This window comes from Pseudomyrmex gracilis, unplaced genomic scaffold (genome assembly GCF_002006095.1).
Source record: "Pseudomyrmex gracilis isolate BER0280 unplaced genomic scaffold, ASM200609v1 scaffold_53, whole genome shotgun sequence".
In the NCBI taxonomy this organism is placed as follows: Eukaryota; Metazoa; Arthropoda; class Insecta; order Hymenoptera; family Formicidae; genus Pseudomyrmex; species Pseudomyrmex gracilis.
The window spans coordinates 548,506-571,584 of NW_018020637.1; the positions used below are offsets into that span (position 1 = coordinate 548,506).

General features: G+C 40.5%; 1 protein-coding gene across 3 annotated transcripts in view; it reads left to right on the forward strand.

Annotated features, from left to right (window-relative positions):
• The window catches only part of LOC109853673 (lysine-specific demethylase 3A-like), a 109,910-nt gene that overhangs the window by 74,411 nt on the left and 12,420 nt on the right, over window positions 1–23,079 (forward strand). For 2 of the 3 annotated variants that reach the window (XM_020426004.1, XM_020426006.1), the window contains exons 2-3: window positions 7,935–8,055; window positions 22,591–22,989. In XM_020426004.1, coding sequence (XP_020281593.1) covers window positions 7,935–8,055; window positions 22,591–22,989 — 520 coding nt within the window. The remainder of the gene's footprint in view (window positions 1–7,934; window positions 8,056–22,590; window positions 22,990–23,079) is intronic. The other variant, XM_020426005.1, reaches the window with a different exon arrangement.

Here is a 23,079-nt window from a genome sequence, read left to right on the forward strand (position 1 = left end):
AAAAATTCCGAGGAATTGAAAACGTGCGCTCTTCCGAATGGCAAGACGAGATTTCGTCTCGGATGTGAGATATTATAAATTTGCCATTTAATGACGACATTTCGTCTTTGCTCGAGTCACAACCGCGCGACAGGGACAAATATAGAACCACTTATCGAAGTTGCGCGCGCGAGACGTCATTCGCGGCGGATATTAACACGAGTTCCGAGGTCATCGGGTAGCAAGCAGGTGTTGGCGTTGATGAGTGGAAACGAGGAGAAAAGAGAGAACGATTGGGGGAGGGGTGGAGGGGAGCGTTATAAGGTTAGTGACATTTGTCGAGAGAGCAAGCTCGCGGCTTTCTATAGGCCACCTTGTGGTCGGCAATTCGTCGGTGTTCGTGGAACTAGTTTCCTCACCGTAAACGCATGTGACACAGTTCATTCAAAGTGGCAGTCGCGGCGAAACAAAACTCTCTCTCTCTCTCTCTCTCTCACACACACACTCACTCTTTCCTCGTTCGCTTTGCGATGGCTTGCGATGACGCGAAGTCATGCGGGTCGCCTCCATTGAAATTACAATCGCACATCGCCGCGTACGTCGTAGTCGACACTTCCTTTCGCGCGCCACTCATTTCTGGGTTACGTGCGGCAATAAGACGACGAAAACGAAAGTTTGCACGCGCTTTCTGTTCGTCGTCGCGCTTTATTGCTCGCTTCGCCCCGTATTTCGGACGCCAACCTTTTTCGTACGAAACTTGGCAAATCGCGGTAAATTTTTGCATCTCTAATGTGCGGTAGATTGTATAGAATCGGTGAGCATTTCTCACGTTTATAGTATCGATGTTGTAATTAAATGTTACACACCAAACGTGAACGTGAGGTAAAAGCCATAATTTATAAGAATTAAAAGCCATAATTTATAAGAATTAAATTCGCGAGAGAGTTAAAGTTACGAGAAAGAGAGAGAATATATCGTGTTGACATGTTTGCGCCGAACAGCGTAGATAACGATCGCGGGAGAAACGGAGAAACGGTAATTAACTATAAAATCATCAGTAGAAAACAGATTTGTATTTTACTTAATTTTTGCGGATTAAAATCGAGTGTCTCAAAATTCCTTCGCATCACTGGCGGAAAGTTAATGTACGAAAGTTAATAACGGCATATTTTATGGATGGATTTTATTATTTGATATCTATCTGTAAAATTACATCAAATTTTTGAAAGAAATTTATTTGAACAGCATTGTACAAAATTAAATTACAAGAACAAATTGGCCGTATTCGATTACAAATCAAGCGTGGGGGTTGTTGTATTCTCTACACTCTGGAAATATTCCACATTATCTGTCTTTATATTCTACGCGATATATACGCACGAAGTGCTTAACGATCCAGAAGTGAATAGATCATCTTCGCGACCAAGGCCGCGCGCTTTTCGTTACCTAATCGTCGAGGCTTTCCCCGAGGAAACTCGCCGAGCGAGTATCATTTTACAGTGTCCGCGTGATGTGATTTACGATCCTTCTAGAGTCGACGTGATGCAAATGCGTGATAAATTACCGGCGAGCGATCGTATTGTTCCCACGAGCGTGAGCCGATGACGACGACGTGTCTACGTGGATCATTTCTGCGTCACCCGATAGACACGGCCGTTATGCCAAGGCGTATCTTTCTCTCTCGTCCCTCGGTTACACGTAGGCTATCTAAATGATGCATTGGCTGACACAGCGAGCGGACACACACACACACACACGTCGAGGAAAGTGCACACGTGCGCGAAACTCGTTCCGTCTCGATCGCACCTCCGCTCTTTCTTCTCACCGCGTCTGTATTCCTGTTTTTTTCTCTGTCCCTCTTTCTTTTCTTTATGTATACCCGTCGGTTTCCGTCTGCGGCGAGTGGAATTACGTCACGTAGAAATCACGGTAATCACGCGGCGGGTGCAGAAAGCGTAGGAATGCAAGCGCTAATTTGCTCGCGCGATACGCAGAGCAACGGGACGCATGATCGCGATGAGGAAAGGGGGAAAGACTCGTGTAAGTCCACAAAGAGTTAACATTTTTTTTTTCTAACAACATTTTTTTTGTTTTACGAGCGATTTAACAGCGTTTTGCTTTTAGCACAGCGCGCAAAGTGGATCGGCACGTCGCGGGAAATAGGAAAAGACATTTTGTTTTTTTGTATACGATCTTTACCGTGCGGTTAATCGAGCGTTTCGTATTCTTTACACGCACGTAGAATTGCTACATCCGACTGACTGTGACCTCGACCCGTTCAAGAAACTCGCTTATCGTCGATATTCAATGGAAATTCAAACCGTATCGCGAATATGCATCGAACGATTAAAATCGTTCGTCTTCGCAACATTATTTCTTTCCCTATGGTTTTTCGTGCGTTACTTAACGCGCAAAGTCACGGCAATTTGTCTCCCGCATTTTCTTGCTTGTTATTATCTCACATCTTGTTCATGGCGACGACGACGTCGTGCGAAATTGAAAATCGCGTCGAGGAAGGTCGCCGCGGCGGTTGTATTTACGCGTCTGGTCTGAATTTACTTTGCAAATTGTCTCGCGCGGCTGGTATAAGCTCTACGCTTGTTTCCTTTATTTAAATTTACATCACAAAGTAGGAGTAGATATGTTTCCTATGTATGTATGTGCATACACTTCTTTATTTTTTATACTCCGTTTTTCCTGCAAGTGTTTCGATATTTTGCGACTAGTTGTATTCACAAAATATTGTGTGGTTATGTATTAACTTTTTGTGAACATCCAAACATTTAAAACCAGTGTTTCTAGTTGAGATTAGGTTTATAGGTTAGGTTTGTTTAAATCTTTATTGTTTGAACATTAAAACTTTTGATTTAAAAAATATTGAAAAAAACATTTTTTATAGAACATTTTTATTATAATAAATAGTAATATAAATATTTAATAGTATAGATAAAACTGATTACAAAAAAAAAACACAAAAATAAGAAGTAAAATATACAAAACAAAAATTAAAAACTAAATTTACCTTATAAAAGTTATTCTGTAAGAATGAGTTTGTTAAAAAACGGTTTTAGTGGATTAAACTTACCATAGTGGGCGGTGAATATCTCATTATCAAATAAATCCACTTCGTTGGGCGTGAACTTACCGCAAGCACTTATTACCTCTTGATTTCGCAAAAAGCTAAAAGAGTATATAAACCAGAAAGACAAAAAACACTTAATGTTAATCAAATTGAACTTAAATGACAAAGAAAATACTTTCTTAAGCACAGCGATCTTCGATTAGTAAATTTAGAAGCAAGTAAAATATTTTGTTAAGTGGCCGTACTGCACGACTTGTAGCAGAAAGAAATCTGAGAGTTCACGCCATTGTAGCTTTTTAACGGTTTTAACCGCTAGTTTTAGCCGTATTTTCACAAAAGTGGAACTCAAAGGCCGTTTTCCATGAAACTCAAGTCGCAGGTCTCGTGGAACTGATCAATCACGTTGGTCGATTGGCTGATTTGACTCTGTAATTGGTCAATTCCACGTACTGGAACGTTCACTCAACGTTAAGCAGTCGGTCACTCGAAAGATAGAAATAGGTATATTTGTCATATCTATCCTTGTCTGAGCATTTGTGATTGGAGTCAGGGCTACCAAACTGCCATATAAATTCTATGGGACCCAGTGGTACCAACATTTGTGGCGCTCTCTGAAATAGCGCGTTGGTAAAATGGAAGTAAATTCCAACATGGCGTCCAGTGTTACACACACACACCACACACATATATACGCATCTAAGTTAATTTATTACACTATTTTATTATTTTTGCTTTAAATAAAAAACAATAGATAAGTTTTTTTTATTGTCATAATTTATTAAAATATATATAAATATATATATTATAAAATATATATATAACGTACATATTATAAATAGTATATAAAATATAAATTTCAACATTTTATTTTATTTTTTTTAACCTACCCTACCCTGAGTTGAAATCCAACAATGGACGACGCGTCGGTCGTTACGAGAACTATTAAAATCTTCCACGTGCTTACTTTGGTAAAAAGGAAAAAGGAAAACGAAATAAAATACAAACAAAATTTAAGAACACGAACAAACTTGCTGCAAATTAGAACTTGAAATCTTGACAATAGTTTTGTGCACTTTCTGTGGAAATAAGAACGTATAACGATAAAAACAATTATTTTGATGCTTAAATTTGATAGTGATGACGTTACAGGAGTAACAATTGTTACATACCTGGGATCTGTTTCTTATTTAAAAATTTTTTCCGTGTTCTCTTAAAAAAAATGATACTAAAGTAAAAAATTGTATATATATTATAAAATTATATATATTTTTGTATATAAAGAAGTGTATAAAAAAAGAAAACTATCAAGGTAGCATCAGCTCAGATAGCACAAATCTAATTTAAATATGTTTTAGATATCTTTACGTTTCTTTCGGATTTTTGTGCAATTTGAAGAACGCTAGCTTAAGAGATCCCAATCAGTGTTTCCAGTTTTAAGACGCTTACAGCATGCTGTAGCGGTAGAAGAGATTCTCACAAAGCAGCAAGTAAATGCTTGCTGATATTGTGCGCATCCTCTCCACGTGCTGTTGCAAACGTCTCAAAACTGGTATCTCTGATCCCAACAAGTAACTGCAAAATAGTAACTGTTTTGTAAGTTTGTACTTACTTTGTATTGTTAAAATTACTGTTGTTGACCTTCAATATCTGTTCGTTGAATTCTGTCAGTTGCAATTTAAACTTGGATGTTATTCACTAAAGCATATGGCGGAAAAAAACGAACATTCTATTTGTACTCTGTAAGTGAAAGAAATTGCGTTGAAAAATCGTCGAATCACGATTAGAGAAGTAGCTGATGATCTTAACATATCGTTTGGCTCATGCCAATCAATTTTAACGGATGTTTTGGGTATGACACGTGTGTCAGCGAAATTCGTTTTCCAAAACTGCTTAATTTTGATCAGAAGCAGCATCGCATGAACATCGCCCAAGACATGTTGAACGACGTCAATGATGATCCTGATCTGCTCAAAAGGGTTATAACTGGTGACGAATCATGGGTATATGGTTGGGCCCATGAAAGGACGAAGATTTGCGACGATTGAGGAGATTAAGGCTGCATCGCTGGAGGAACTCAAGGCAATACCCAAAAGTGCATTTCAGAAGTGTTTTGACGACTGGAAAAAGCGCTGGCACAAGTGCATTGCATCAGAGGGGGATTATTTTGAAGGGGATAAAATAATTTTGGATAAATAAATGAATATTTTTTTAAAAAAATGAAAAGTCACCTTATTTTTTTATCACACCGCGTATAGTTCGAAACGATGTTTCGTTTTGGTATTTTTCTTTCCAGGTCTAAAATTCCGATGATTAGAACAAAAATGTTGAAAAAAAAAGAATAATACGATTTTCTATACTGGGTTCAAACAGATAAAAGAAACCAGATAGACTCGTTTTGCACATTTATCTTTATTCCACAGGCTATCTACATCGAGTATGTTGCCAATCCCCTCCATTCGCAACGCTATCCCTCTCTTTTCTTTCTCTTATGTGTTTCCTTCTATTAAGGGCCTTCTACAATTAGATATTAGTAATAAATCAGAAGTCAGAAGCAAGAAATTGACTAATCACAGTCAAATCACAGAAGAATAATCGATTGTGATTAGTCAATTTCTTGCTTCTGAATTCTGATTTATTACTAATATCTTATTGTAGAAGGCCCTTTTTAGGATTCTTTTTTGAATCTGAATTTTATTTATTTATATTGTGTCTGAAAAGAGAAAAAGAGCAGCGAGAGCTTAGAAAAATCTAGAAAAATGTCAAATCAGTGTGATATTTCTAAAATATGTTTCTTTTTTTTTTATGCCTAGCAGAAAATAGCCACACAAAAGCACTTGTTCACAATATTCTTGCGATCTCAGAAGAACGCTAGATAGCGAAATTTATTTTACAAACGATCGAGTAATAAACACGATCGCGCGCAATTGCATCTTAGCGCTTTTGAATGCAAGTTCAGCAAGACAAGTACGTAGATAAGATTCTCCGTTTTATTTACACAACAGCGATTATATGCGCAATCGGTATCTCTCGCAAACATTGGCGTAACGAACACGCGGGAATACTTCGGTGTTTTTAGAAACATCGAACGTGAGACGAGTGCTCTTCAATTTTTATTGAACGCGCGAAAAAACGAAATCTAATGACTTATCGGTCGTTAGAAATCATCAGTTCCGAGATATAGAAATTGACGCAGTTTGTCCTTGAAAAGAAAAGAGAAATTGTGTTATCTACTTGGGTGTGTTTCAAAGAACTCAGCGAATCTCTTTACTAACGTTCTCTTTAATAAGTTTTTTTCTTTATCGATATAACATATTACCATTTGTCACTTCAAAGGCACATTGTAACCTGCAAACGGAAATCTGTCTTTTCAAGGTGACGTCGAAGTGTGTCGGCTCACACGGACGTCGTCTATCTGCACGTGGTGATAAAAGGAATGAAAGCGAGAACGACGGAGGAGAAAAAAGATAGACGCGCGGATCCCGCGCGTGCATCGTAAAGTCCGCCGACCGAGCGTGCAGATAAACATGAGCGTTGCGCGCACGTAACAGTATAAATAACTTGCGCAAGCGTTAATGAATGCTTATCTCTCCTCGCGCGCGCTTTCCCGCCTTCTTCGCTCCTCTCCTCTGAAAAAGTCGCGAGATAGATAGATAGATGTATACGTATATACATATATATATATATATATATGTATATATATATATATATATATTTACATATTTACATATTTACACACACCAGACGCTACATTTCATAATCTCTGCGCCGTTACGCACGCATTTGTGCGAGCAAATTTCTCCGAGCGATGCAGACGAATTAAATCCACAGAATAGAAATTCAAGAATTCTCTCGAGTATTCGCGCAAAATACCTACCGCGAACGGAATGTTCGAATGGAATATTCATGATATGAAAATGAGCATTTAAGGCGTGTCAGGTTTGTGTATAATTTTCACGGTGAAGCAAAATTATGTTCTGTTTCTGTTCTTTTTATGAACTAGGCTTTTACGAGCTATCGATTAGTCCGACGAGATGTAGTTTTTTTTTTTGTAGCGCGATGATAAATTTAATTTACGGAAATGCGGAAGGTACAAGTGCGTATAATAATTGCACGTGACGAAAGAGACGATTGATTTTCTCAACGAACGAGAGAAACAGCTGACGGCGTCGGTTTTCCCCGTCGTCGCGTCGTCGTTCGGGGTGAATGTAACATGTCCCTGCGCGTTTCCCCTCGCGTCACGCTATTTTGCGATTTCCGTCGAGCATTGGGAAGGGAGATAAATCGATAAGGAGAACGCGAATGTGCGAGGGAGCATGAGAGCGGCCGAGTTCCTTTACGGCCCCCCCCCCCCCTCGTATAAATTACGTATGTCATTTAAGCGTTCGTAGCGAAACTCGCATAAAGACGCTCGCTCTTCTTGATTAAAGCCGCGCTAAAAAAAAAAGTAGCGCTATTTTATTTATCATTTCTTACAAGTTACGTTGGCGCACAATTAGATCACAAAAATATGAAAATGTATTGAAGATTTAGCTATCTACAAGAATAATACTGTTATATTTATTCAAACTTTCTATTTTTTTCTTATACTTGCGATTGCGACCTTTGAATTTCGTTATGTGTGGCAAACCATTCTGAATGACTTTAATACAATTTATAATACAATTACGAGATTTCTTGAAACTATTAATAATTAATTGATTTAAATTATTTAAATAAATTTCGAAACTTGCAAATGTCGTTGTGCAAAGTATTCGCAAATCTATTCTCAATCATCAACAGCCTTGTGTAGAACACAGCGGGTTAGTTGACATGCACTGATTCACACAATCGTGCGCTAACGACGATGGGACTAACGTTTCGTTGCTTGTTACAGGGAACGCCGCGAATCGGATTCTTTGCGAGAGGCGAAGGAACGAGAAAGGCTTGAAAAACAACGGGCTGAGCAAGCAGTTCACGAACATTTCAAGGAGTCTCTCAGGCTGGCGCATCAAAAGGTTAGTCAAGCTTTACTACTTGGTTTCGCTCGATGATCTCGCATCAAAACCGTAAATAAGCGATTGTGCTTAACTTTTTGCCAGAATCATCAGGAAGTGTCCAAAGTTTTCGGAAACGTTTCACGATCTCTTTTCACCTCTAGATCTTCTTTAAAGTTTGTTTAATTTATATTTATTTCGAGATTTCGCGTACTTTTTTTTTCAGCCGTCGATCGCAGTCTAGAAGAAGAGAATTTTTATGTCGGTCTAAAAGAGAGAGAAAATCGCGCTCGGACGAGACGCGGAAATTTAATCTCGCTAAAATTCCGAAGTTACAAGAGTAATAACGAGACGTTATACATTCCATTGAAATGTCAAAACGGCGAAAACATTTACTGTCTCCCTTCATTGTTGATAATTCGCGTGGAAATTTTGACAGAAGCACTTTGCCTATTCTTCCTGCTTCGTTCGTTATTATCATCGTTTTCATCATATAGTCTTATCTCGTTTTCTGAGAGCAACACAACACCCCCTGCTGTCCCACAATAGCGCCGTCTCGAGGAGTTAATAACGAGGAAGAGCTCGGGATCCCGAGAAGAGAGAGCGCGCGCGCGCGCTCTCTTTGTCTCGCGCGACGGGATCGTTATTGCGTCGTTTTTATTCAGGGGACGTGCGGGAAAATGAGAAGGGGACACGACGCGGGGATTGTTCCACTCCGTAGTTCAAGTTTATCGATCGGAAGAAGTTGCGTACTTCCCACACCTCGACAACTCAAATGTTATCGCTGAACTTGGACGGGTCGGGTCCTATATATCCTGTTGATAAAACTAAACTCGCGGTTGAAATTATTGGCAAAGGGTCGTCGCGCCACGCTTCTTTTACCGCTCTAAATCACTTTGCGCACACACCGTACACGTTGAACGAATACAACGTACGAAGTAAAAGCCAGGGACGCACACATAATGCATCATACGTTAGAAAAACATACTAGGGATTTTTGTTATGAAAAAGAATAGTTTCTGTGAGTTATCTGCGAACATTGAACTGCAGCTAGATGTATTTTTACGTTTTGCAACGCCTGGTGAGAATTTCTACAATATGTTCTTGGTGAGATCTACGGGAAGAAAAATCTTTTTCAAAGAAAATAATGTACGTGAACAATTTGAATATGAATTATTAACGAGATACAGAGTTGTGCTCATAAAGAGTAAAAACAATTTAACATACAGCTGGTATTCAAAATTTGAAAAATGAAATTTATCAATTGTATAAAAAAAATTATTGTAATGAGGGTCTTTTTTGTCTCCTACCAGGCGTTGTAAAGTTCGATAGTTCTCTATTTTCCTTTTATGTATTTTCAGTTTTCTATATGTATTTTTCTTTCTCTGACTTCTTTCTTACTGTTAAATTCCAACTTTTTTTTATAAGCAAATTTTTTGCAACAATACTAAAAACGAGATGGTAATATCTGGAAAAAAAATCATAAATCACGTAGATAGTATGTCTATAACTATAAAATTTTAAATGTCCAATCGTCTTCGTGTATGTTACCTAGTGTCTGAGGCGTGGCTAGTTCGTCCCTTTAATGTTAACCTTAGCTTACAGTCTTGCTAGCGCTTTGGTAGAACAGCTTAAAAGTTCACTAAGCAACTTTTGGAAGAAACGACGCGTTGCGTCTTGCAATCTCTTCTGCGATCACATGGTTATTTATAATAAAAAATTTTTATAACTGTGTTTATAAATCAGAAAAATATTTCTCACATTGTGTGCGACAAGACATTTTGTTCTATACGGATTCTTGGGAAGTCGGACATTTTTATATATTGTTTTGGTATATTACAAATTTGTAATATATTTGTAATATTTTATTATAACATACAAGTAAGAAGACAATGGAATTTAACGAACAGACAGAAGACTGGTACAAAAAAAAGATGTCTTATGTATCAGAAGCAGAATTATATGAATTTAACAACAAGAACAAGACAACACGGTTACATGATTTTAACAACAACAAGACAACAGAGTTATGTGAGTTTAACAACAAGTTTGACGACGTACGTGACTTATACAACATTTACCACGACAGACTACTAATGAACAGACCGTTACCTATGAGTAATACGCTAAGCGATTTTCAAAATCGTGTTGATAAGTCCTGTGTATACATGCGTCATGACCTAGAGGTATGTAATAATTGTCGACAATTTGTTTTAACTGAATTGTCAGACTTTTCGTTTTAAACATCTTCACAAACTATATAATACATCGTTGGTGCATTGTTCGTTTAAAGTGGGCGTGCGTAATTAATTCGCGAGCGTAATAATAGTACATATTTGTTTTGTACACGTGGCTTCTCTTATATACCGGCAGTGCCACGTGGACAATCCGACCGCCCAGCTGTGATGGTCCTTGGCGCATCGCCAACTTGTTATAACAGAGCGTGATGAATGTCGTATATATATTCGGAATTGGTCAATGCTTTCAGTGAGAAACTTGCGAAATAATTGTCGTTAGGGAAACGGTGAAATTGTGATAAAATAATGAAATCTCTTGTGCTCTCTGTATATTTTTACTTCTAAATCCAGCTTATGCGCGTTTTACGTGCACACACGTAAATATTTCACAAACTATCACGAACAAAACCTTGAATTCAGAAATATCGTAGTAAAATTGTACCACTTTGTAGACGTTCTCTTCGATTTATGGATTATCACATGTCGGGTTTCATTGAAGTGTTCTGTCAATACCAACAAAAGCTAGAAATAAAAGAAAAAGGTATGATTACTGTGAAAAAAAGAAATACGGTTTGAAAAGATTTTGTAATAAGTGGAACGGTTTAAATGTTACAAAAGTTGAAGATTTATTGGTTTAAAAGTCTGAAACAATATCAAGGTTTTGGAAAAAAAGAGACCCAAAAGTTAGAAATATTTTTTTAACGAAGAGAGAGAGAGAGATTTGTAAAAAGAAAAAGATTTGTACAAGTATAAAAAACTTTTTTTTTTAATATTCGTATTTAATTGACTTTAACGCTTTATTTACGTTACTCACTCAACGCTTTAATTGCTGAATCAAGTATCAGTTTTTTTCTTTTCTTACGCATTCCAAGCATATCGCGCAAAATAATCCGCGAGACTCCGCGCGCGCGCGTTTGTCACACAGCAGGATAATTAACATACTGCGAAAGAGAAATGAGCGGAAACGTAAACTTGCACCATGCACAACGCGCCAACGCAATTGTCTTCCTCCAGAAACGCGCGTTTCGCGCTCGGAATTTCGCCACGTTCGCTCGCCGTCAGCGAACTCGTTCACTCGCTCGTGATACCCACGCCTTCTAATCCCGCGCGAAGTTAATTACCGCGTCGTCCGCGCGCACACATACACACACACATATCCGTATGCACATATATGTTGTACGTATATAGTATATCTGAATTATGTGAAAACACACACGGTCTTCCTCTCGACGTATTTGAAAATGCGCGCGCATAAATATATCGCCCCCTCATCTCTTTCCTATATTCGTCGTGTGTACATATGCACTTGCGCGTGTGCACTTGTACGCATCCAGGCGTTTCAACGTGCACACGTGTGCACGCGATATCTATACCGGAGAGAAGTCTGGCAGTACAGTTATCCGTAATATACGCGAAAGCAAGTCGCGCGCGGCTCTTCTCGTGTAAGCGGATGACACAAAAGCCGCACGTACATACGATCGCACACGTATATACGATGTGAAGGGGCGAGAGAGAGAGGAGGGAGAGATATGGCCACCGTGTACATATGTGGCTTAATACATATGTATGCATGAGGGCGACCGAGGTGATGGCGTAATACGCGAGCACACACATCGCCGCGGCACGGAGAGTCCGAGAGTCCGTAACGGACGGCGTATTAGACGGATTAGTTCGAGTTACGAGCACATACACACGCACGCACACACGCACACAGAGACGCGCACGCGAACGCACACACGATGCGCGGGGGCTCTAATCTCGTTTGATCGCGTGTTGGTAGCGCGCGGAAGAGAGAAGTAGAGGTTCTCGTCTCTCTCGGAGTGTAAATTAGGCGACCCGTTAGGTAGAGAGATGTCTGTTCGTGTTTCCTAGGTCGGCGACATCGTCGTGCGATGCAACGCAGCAGTCGCAAGGTCGTGGCATCGCGAGTGAAGTTGCAATACCTTTGACCGTGCCTGTTCAACATGCACGACGAAGATGACGCAATGTCGCGCGCGCAGTGTCGCATTCGTCGCGTGCAAAAGAGAGAGAACGCGCGTCACTTCGCGCAATAATGTATTTATCAGTTGGCGAGAAAAAAAATGTGTAAATATATGTATTATCGATCTTGATCTTCGTTTCGAGCGGATGAGATGCGAGATAATCGATTCGTCTGACAGTGAAGGGGTTCCTCGAGCCGAGTCGTGCAAAAGGCTGTTAAACCTTGATTACGCCATTGCTCTCTCTCGCGCGCGCGCGTTTATTCAGCGTTGCGCAAGGAGCACTCGGCCTTTTTTTTTCCTTTCCTCTTCACGCGGCTGAGTCAAGGTTTTCAGGCCGGCTCGAAGTGCCGTGCCCGGCACTCTGTGGAAATTAATGACACAGACGTTTTCGAAGAAACGAATCCGCGTATTACAGCTGGTGCTTTTTATAATTACAACGATTTTGCCTCGTCTCGGAAAACGGGTTTTGTTTCTCTCTCGATTCTCGAGCGAAACAATTTATTTCGACGCGATATCGAAGTACACAATAATAATAATTCCCCCGCTGCGCGCGTAGCGCTTGCACATGCCTCGACAATTGCTCATTCTCTCTGCGATACGAGCGTATAATGAACGCAATTTAATTTTTATGCTACTCGGAAATTTCATTTACTCTTTATTTATCGCACGCACGTAAGAGAAACAAGAAAGGCTCTTCGCGAGCCTTCACGTTTCGCTGATTGCGACGTGATACACATATTGCGGTGAAAAATTTAGAGACTCGATTATATTAGCATTGCAGAATTACACGACGAAAACGCTATTAAGAGATCGGATGTGTGAGATAATGTTTTTTTTTTATTTTTATTTTTTTTTTATTTTTATTTTTATACAACGAGCAACTGTACGCTGAATTTCAGTAATTGTTGTGTGTGCCATTGTGCGTCGAGCTGAATAGGAATGCACAATAGAATTTCAAAGATTCCGTTATGCATCTGGCATTTAAATAGACAGGTGCTGTGTTGTGTGCGTTCAATATGTGTGCAGCGCGACGACAGTCTCGAAGTAACTGGTTTGCATCGGCGGCGGCTCATCCTATTATTATTTGCCACCTGGTATCCATCCTGTACTTCTTCGACGTTTTGCCGAAATGATATACAAAATAATAATTCCGCGCGCGAATCGATTATATATTCTCTGAGGATATACACAAGTCATGTTAGAAAACTCGATCTTTCGCTGCGTTATATAGACAGAAATTAAAATAAACATATTTCTAGGTATATTATAATAGACAGAAGTGCTAGTTACATTAGCGTATAACACGCGTACGGCGCGAAAATAGATTTTGAAGCAAATCTCAGATGCGAAACAATAGATAAAAAGTTAAGCCGCAGATCGATAATGTGTGTGGATTGCTTAAAAAAAAAACACGTGGCAAAAAAACTGCGATTTTGCGAGAAGAAAGTGTAATCGAAGTTATAAAAAAGATATTAACTCTCGGAAAAAAGTTCTTATCTTTTTGATGTTAAAAAAATGTTTGCTCTCGTGGTTATGTGATATTGACACAAAAACTGAGTTTTATTCTTTGAACGCGTACATTATTTAACATGAAAAAGACGATAGGAGATAATTAGGTTTTTGCTGAGCTGAGTAGTCTTGATTTATCGCTGGATACGCTTCTGAACTTTGACGCGAAGCTTACAAAGCATCGCTTTGTGTGTGTGTGTGCGCGCGCTCGTGAGATGATAGCGGGAATCTACGAACGCGATACAACAGGAAGAGTGTGTAATCAGCGTTCTGTCTCGTGCTGTGTGTGTCAAGCACATAGAAAGCCTCCGAGCTTCCTTAACAGTGTCGTCAGCGGAATTCAACCTCTCTCGGGAACCGCTTGGCACAGCTTCTTCTAAATTCAATGCAGAAAGAAAGATGTATGTGTGTCCGTGCATCGAAAAGATTTACACGGTTCGGTGTTGTAGTTTTTTAATCGCCACGAAGCAAATTTGCGACGATGTTCTCGTTTACGTAAGGAAAAAATAAGAATAAAAATCACACTGAAGTAAAAATAAAACGGTGAAGACGCATATTTTATCGTTTTATTTTTAAACTGTAAAAACTTAATTGAGAAAGAAACTCTTCGCGTCTCAGAAATTTATGTATTCCGTTATATTTGTGGAATGGAAAGTATCAAATTACGACGAGACTCTATTTCGATCTCTAAATGAGGAAATTGACTTCGCAAAACGTGTCAGAAATTTTATATATAAATATATATATATATATACATACGTACGTACACGCGCGCGCGAAGTAATTGACTTTTTCAGTGATCACGTTAGAAGATATTTATTTTGGTACAAAAATATATTCTGAGAATATTCGTAACGATGAAATATTCAGCGTACGATACGTCATCGAGACGAGAGAAATTTTAAAATTCGATATCTTTTTAACAACAACCGCGTCGCGACATAAAGTATATACGATTTATCAATTGTCAATTAATAATTTAGTCGTTATTTTATCTCGGAATTTTATCTCTTGATAAACAACATCGGGTGAAAGGCGCATCACGTCTCTTGCACATTTCAATGTTACGACACACCGGAGCGCGCGTCTGCAAAACCATAAAAATAATAAGCCCAAACGGCTCCGGTTCTTATCGCGAACAAGTTATCACTATCTGTTTGCCCGCGCGGCGTAATATTTTCACGCCGTCTATATAAAAAACGATAAGATAACCGAGCGAGTGCAGTTCGCGCTCTGCGCGCTCTCTTGGGCGCGCGAAAATTTTCGCGAAAGAATTCGGCACGTTTTCGGTTTCGTTGCGCGCCACGAGTTTGTCGAGTGTGCAACGCAATTTCGCAGCCGCGCAAGACCGTAAACTTGATCCCGAAACTGTACCGGTTTCAATTTCCGCTGAGTGTACTCTTGAAAGCCAAGTTGCGCGCGTCTCGTCTCGTAGCGAGTCCCGATTAAGAATGCACTTGCGATGCAAACTGATATTATTGTCTCGTTTGCATATTCGCGTGAAAATAATTGCCGCAGAAGCGGGTAATAAATTTATTTACGACACAGCGTATAAAAACTGAAGTTAAATTTTTTTTTTCTTAGCCCGCAAAAAACGCTCAAGGAAATCGGAATATCATAACCGTCTTAACTATTCGTTTACATAAGTGTGCATTATTTACGTCCCACTCGTTGGCATATTCGTGTCGCTGTTTTCCACATGGGTCGTTCTTCGTACACACAATTACGATACCAATTATTTTCGCATTTGTAAACATAAATCAATATTTTAATTATATTTTATATATATATTGTATATATATATATATATGTTTAAAAATCGATATTTTATATTTTTTAATGAAAATATGACTCATAAATTATTCATTCCGCGATGAAAACTGCCTCGGTGTCCGCTTTTCTTGTTTGTTGCAAAATCATCGTATTAATCGAGATTCTTTAATCTCCGATGAAGGACTTTTAACAGAGTCTTCACGTGTCGCGGGGATACTTGCGGCGTCACGTGGCTGATCAATGCTCCGTTATCGCGATGTTTACCTCAAGCGGAACAATAGCAATCGCAAATTGCTCAGATTCCCACGATAGAGCGTGTTTATTCAATCGGGTGTGTGTATTCACCTGTCACTCAGACTAATGTTGTAAATCGATGACGATAACGTCCCGCCATTTATTGCAATCGATAAGCGCGCAAGACGTTTTTTTTTTTATCGCACCTTCGATTGTTGCCCTCGACGTTCGATGACTGATTATTAACAATTCTCCTCGTTCGCACAATTCTCTCTTTCTCTCTCTCTCTCTCTCTCTCTCTCTCTCTTTCTCTTATCTCGTGTCTCGATACAAAAAAATTCTCGGAATTCTCGAAACGCAATTACAAACTGCGATAAAGTTTGAGCGAAGGTCGCGATTACGATACGCAGGTATTTAAGAGCCAGAACCTGACTCCGACTTTAAAAAAAAAAGAAAATGTATGAAATTTGACCGAGATACAGGTCTGTTTGTGAGTAAATAGTAAACATCGGCAACTTTTTCTTTAAAGGGCATTGTTCTTTTATGATAGGAAGAAAAAATGTCTAGAAAGGATACCTTCTCGAAACAGATAAATATGTTTTGACCGTCAGAAAGGTTAGTGAGGGATTGAGTTGTCGGTCGCATTGAGATGTCGGTCACAGTAGGTCTCCCATGAAGTGAGACACAATAGGTGTTGTGGTTGTGATTATATTCATGTTTCTGTTTACACGCAATAACAAATGACAGAGTTTAACGATAGGACGTCTTTCTGAAAAAAAGAAAAAATCGCCACTACAAGACAGACAAAGAGAAAAAGAAAGAGAGTCCGGAACAAAGAATCGCAACGGACCCTTGTGTTACGAATATCTCTCGACTGGGTTTCTTTGCGCGCAAAAAAAAGTGAACCGTATAATTGCACTTCCCGATTCCTCTGAGCGCTTTCTTTTGATGTTACACGCGAAATGAAAACAAACGGAAAGAAAGCTTATGCAAAACGAGTGGAACGGTAGATAGCGGAATTCTTTTGACTTCGAAAAACGCACACACACACACACACAGGACGCTCTCTCTCTCTCTCTCTCTCTCGCGCGTATCGATACACGAATTTCATTCTCTCGGCGTGTCTCTCTCGCGAGTGACACGAATTTATTTTCTACCCGGCCCCGCTTATGCAATGAACAATTTAATCGCGATCCTTTAATCTATTAATATCGTTTGCTGATCGTCCCAAGGACACGCGCTACTTTCAGACGGCGCTCGTAAAAGTGGATAATCAGCGAGAGGCGGTGCCGTTATGATCGTCAATCCCGTACCGTTTGACGAGTGTCCTTGACGGCAAAAAAACTCCGGAGTTATATACCTTCGAGCTCGGTGACTCGGGCAATCGCCGACCGTGTTTGTGAAGTTCGATCACGTTCGCCATCGCGTCGCGTCGCGATTCCCCGATACACTCGACACCCTCGGCGACGCAAAAGTCTGTCTCTCTCTCTCTCTCTTTCTCTCCGCTGGTAACATACACACGCTCTCCATTATTCTCGCGTCGTCGATCGTATTACGGAACGCGAGCTAAACTTTCCTTTGGATATGACTCAGACTTGCGCGCCATCCGCAAATCATTTCCTCTCTCTCTCTCTATGTAATAACACACGCAATAAAAAAAAAAAAAACGCGCGTTGATAAGAAGGTGAGGCGCGCGGTAATCGGAGCGATGGAGCACGAACGGAAGGTATGACATTTACGACGATGTTCATCGCGCGATGAGGAATGAAAGGAATATGCGGATCCTTATCGCGGATTGATGTAATTGATTCACAAAAGCAACGTGCATGCGTATATTTATATTGACACTATGATTTTATTACACAGCGTGCTTTTTAAATCGGCGATAAGATAGGCGAACGTCGATAAAAAAAAACGTCGAGAATTTTTTTTTTTTTTATTATTACGAGGCTCGTCCTTGTCATGGTTGTGTTATCTTGCGCGCCTATTTTAATGCGAAAAATCTTCTTTGTGGCGAATCGAGAAACTTGCCAATCTGTTTTTATCGATCTCATTGTGACAGATTAGATTTGTTTTCAATTTTTCAACGAGCGATAACGGCTCTTCGCGACGATATCTATCGAACAATCGCTCGCGATGTGTTTGGCGAGGTTTTGTTTTTTTGTTTTTTTGTTTTTTTTTTTATTTTTTGAAATTAATCGTGTATTCCGGACACACCGGGATAAATGCTGATGTTTCACGAAACTGGCGCGTGAATTATCGCGTGGCACAATTTCTACTTTGGATTACACATTAGCATTTACGGTAAAACGTGACTCGAGCGTTCCGTATTCCGGACACGAGAGACCCGGAGCGATTGCGAAATCTTTCTCTTCCTCGTGTACGTGTATCTTTTCTAATGAAATATAACGAAAATTGCCGCGTTGTAAAATAATAATACAACGATTATCTCTCGTACGTGTGTAATATAAATTGTATAAATAACGCGCGCGCGTGTCATGCGAACGGGATAGAGCCCGGCGGCTGGTGTGTGTAAAGCACGCGGCTCGCGTGAGAAGTTAATCGGCGCGAGTTGAGAGTTCAGAGCAGGAGAAAGTCAACGAACCAATAGCGAGCGGCACTTGATTGACTCTGAATGGCACGCCGCTTTTATTACGTGCAATCGGTCATAATCCGTCTCCGTTCCCTGATGCCTCTCCGTTCCCGCGTCCTCTCCTCCGCCTCTTCCCCGATGTCGGCGATGCTCGATTCGTTCGTGTCGCGTCCTACATTGTGCACGACACGCAGCCGGTGGCGTGTTCAAGTATCACAGCACTATACCGTGAAGCACTACATGTCCGCGTAGTAGTAGTATTTGAGTATAGGTTGAGGCGTTCCGGATAGAGAGAGAGAGAGAGAGAGAGAGCAAGCCAAATTGCTATTATGTGTATCCCTGTCATTTGCCAAACGCGTGTGGACGCGCGAGGGGAGAATTATTCAATAAATTTGTCATTAAATAATAGACTGCAAAGTGAAATATTATAAAGTGTTTTAAGTTTCCTTTACACGTTTGTTATATTTAAATACATGACATGTGGTTGTGTGAGTATGTGTATGTGTGTCTCTCTTGTATCAGAGAGTGTGATAACATATTTGTAAAAATATCTCTTATATTTTTTATAGTATGTGTCACGTATATATATTGTGCCTTTTTTTACAAGAGTTACGATTTTGAGAGATTTTACGCGTTTTATTATAAATAAATAACATTATAAATAACTATTATTAGTGCGCTTACGTAAAAGAGACGTCGGCTCTGTGTGTGAGCTTTTTTTTTTTTTTTAGATCGATATACCTTCGCGAGATACACACACACACACACGCGAGTCACAACGGTGTTAGATTCACACGAGTATATGTTCATGTATACATAGCTTGATAATGTATACGTTTGCGCTTTTAACAAGGACTTTGCGGGCTTTTGTGGCGCGCGTAGCGCTCGCTGCATCTTCTTTTGTAAAATGACGCGACGCGGCGCGCACACGTGCGCGTCTTTATGCGCGCACGAGGCGAGATGACGCGAGCGCGCGTCAAGGTAAACACACAGAAGGTGGGTTGACATTTTGTCGCGTCTCGATTAGCATAGCAAACTGTTTTTTTTTCCCTTTCGCATCTAATATTAGATTTGCAGCTTGTGAGCTTCTTGGCCTCGTTAAATCCTCCGCGGAGACGCGCCCTGTTCAATTATATATCTCGTGAGAGAGATCTTGAAACGACCTTGACGCAATCCTCGCCCGACACAAAAATTTCCAAGTTTCGCTTTTTCTGCGAGAAGTGACGTGGTTGACAAGTTAAAAACAAAAAAAAAAAAAGAAAAAAAAACTGAAGTGTTTACTCGCCAGAGAAAAATCGTCGTGGAAAATATTCGGAGAAAAATTGGACATGTGTGTTTCAAGTTTTTGTTTGAGAAATACTCGTCGGGGTGAATTCGAAACGCTTTGTTGACGCTTCGTGCGAGGCGTGTGTGGTGTATATAACTTCAACGCTAAACTGATACATCTCTATCGGTATTCCGAAATCCTATGGAAAACGGTCGACGCGCAACTGTCTCTCTCATCTCGTGACTTGCCATACGGGTTACTTGATTACATTAATTTACAACCTTCCAGTCTCGCTCCAGAAACGAGTTCCCTCGAGTTTAATCGACGAGCGTCGGCAGAGCGAGCGGAAGTTGTTTGTTTGATCCTCCCGGGAAAGTTACTTAGTTACACGTCGAAGTTCGTTCGGTAACTTCGTGAAGAGTGTACTTTCGAGGCCTCTCACGCTGGCTGGTGTAGAGCGTTAACGAAGTCAGTCGGTCTGAATGCAATCTCGCGCGACCGTTAATCACACAAATCTTCCGCCTCTCTTTTCGCGATGGTGCTTGCACGGGTTTCAATTCGTTTATCTCGAACTTTTGCTCTCGATCGATCTCCGGACTTCTTTCAATGGAACTGTGACTCGACACGAGACCAATTCGCGTTCAAACGGGTTGTTCGAGTAATTTAGAAAAGAAAAGAATTACGTGTATTTTTACGTAAGCATATGATGTGTGTACGTACGTGTATGTGAGCGTGCGTGATGCGGCAGTGATTCTTCACGCGAAATCAAGTCGAAAATGCAGGACAGAATTTCGTTCGTGCAAGACTTAGTTTTTTTTTGAGAAAAAAAATTGACTTAAAACCTTGTAACACTGATGTAAATACTATGTTAATCGATCTTTAATAATTTTGTGCTTTGTCACACGATATCGCGTGTGTTATTTTTAATAAAAACCGATTATCGTTTTGACAATAGATAGGAATCGGAGATTGAACAAGTCAGTGATATACCAAATCTAAATTTACTGTGGTATGTCAGTTATTATAAGTCACTTATTCAGGTAAATTATAGGTTACAGGATCAAACCTGCTGTGTCTTACACCGCTAGACGCTTAAAAGCCCATCATTTTCTCTTCGTAGGTTTCGTAGGAAAATGCGCGGGGCTTACGCAGGTATCAAAAATTCCAAACGAGTTTCCATCTCCAGCGGTAACATTCTGCGTCAGAAAATCCCAAACTGAGGGTGGAAACGATATTGGTAGTAGAAAGAGAAATGTGGCGCCGAAGAGTGAAGAAAATCTTAAATTATAACTCACTATCGAAGCAAGTTAGAGATCGGATTTCGGATGTCAGTCGACAGTTAAACGCGGACTGAAGCGGTCGCGATTGATTCTCCACAGTGAATAAAGTGGTGTGCGATCTGACGAAAGATTATCTTTCTTTTGTGTTGAACTTGGTATCTCTCTCCGCAAACTTGATGAATTGTTAAATTATTTCCACACGAAAAAAGCTCGCCTTCGACTGTGGTCCATGATTTTTTTTTCCTCAAATTAAACTCACAAGGAGATAAAGAGATTGTTTCTACGTACGATATGCAAACCGAGCACATCTCCGATGATGAAGATTTTCGAATTAAATTTAATTCCAATTATAACGTATGTTAAAAAATATTTCACGTAATCCAAAATATAATAAATTGTGTTATTATTCCCCCCCCCCCCCCAATAAGAGAAATTTCTCTCATTGTGGCAGCTTGGCTTTCGAATATTATCTCGCGAGAAAAGACTGTTCTTTGTGCGCTTTAATATTTGCTCGGCGTTAATTTCGATGTTTACGGCACGCGAATCGAGATGGGTGAGAAAAAAAAACGGCACGCACGAGCGCCGCAATCAATCGACGACACGTATTGTGCGGAAAAGTTCTCCGGCAATCATATACGTAGCAGCGCGCTTTATCGGAACGTCGCATCGTAAAGCTCTCTGATGGTAGCATGTGTGTGTGTGTGTGTGTGTGTGTGTCTGTCGTTCATGTTAATGAGACACGTCTGGCAAAGAGAATTTGGGGTGACCATGCAATCGGAACGTGATACTCTGAAATCACGCGATTACGAATACTCGCGAGTATGTGCCGTGTAAGTAATAACGCGCACGGCGCATGTGCGCGAATCTACAAAGGCAAAGTTGAAACGGCGCTAAGATCGACGTATTTTTTGTCGCGTTCTTTCGTTCCTCAAAGAAGAACAATGTAAATTATTGCACACACGAGCGAGATAACGCCATCACTGTGTCATGCGCGTCTCTGTGTGTTCGTTATTTGCGTCAATTGAGTGACTCGTCTGCGTGTCTCGACTGCGTCGATCTGCATAACAACAGACAATAACGATAACGTTAACTTTAAAGCGTCGTCGTGTACGTACGCGTAAACGTTCGAGAAATGCAAAGTGCAATAAACATAAATTTACATTCAAGGTTTTTCTAGCGAACTATTACGGAAGGATTTTTATTACGTTTCGAACGTTGCTTTTTTTTTCTCATCTCGCAGCAAAAACTCCATTTCGTTGCGAAGAATTCTCGAGCAAACTTCGGACTCAATAATATCGAATAAAGCTGACATTGCCGGCGGAAAGATGAGTCATGGAGTTATTATGTTTCACAACTGCGTTGTGTGTTTGTACAATTGTTACGTTTACAGACTCAATATATAATCGATGTCTTTAATTAATATTTTCCCGGTCGCGTCGGGAAAACAACGCGTTATCTCATTTTTCCTCCGGCTTAATTTCCAAACGTAAAATTTTCCTTTCATTCGATAGCGAAACGACGCGATAACGATCAGTCACGTGACCGAGGTCTAGAAGAAAGATATGCAAAGGAAAGAGTTTTGTTTTTTTTTCTCTCTTTACATCATCACCCTCGAGCGATGAGAAATTGTTATCTCGTAGCGATAAGTGGCGAAAGTGATTGGCAGTATTGATTGAAGTAGATATCTTATGTCCCGCAGAGGAGCATGCAGTCGACGTCAATGCCATGGAACAATTTCCTTGCGATGGCGCCGCCCGGGGCGGGAAGAACGCACGGGGCACCGCCACCGCATTCGGGACTGACGGCACACGGTCATCACGGCCATCCCGGTGGTCCGCCGGGCGCGGTAACGAGTGGAGCCGCGCATCCTGTGACCGTGGCGCAACACAACCGTGAACGCGAGGAGCGGGAGGCTCTGGAACGTGAACGGGAGCGAGACGTCCGGGAACAGCGCGAACGGGAGCGTGAACGAGAACAACACCTGGCCGCGGCCGAAAGGCTGCACCGAGTCGAGGCTAGAGATCACGTCGCGCAGCAGAGGGCCGCCTACTACGCGTCCACTGCGCCGCCGGCTCAACAGGTACGTTGTTTTTGTGTCAGCGCGAGTGATACATCGTATAATCGCTGCTTCCGAACGGATCGATATTTGTTTTTTTTCTGTTTTTGTTGT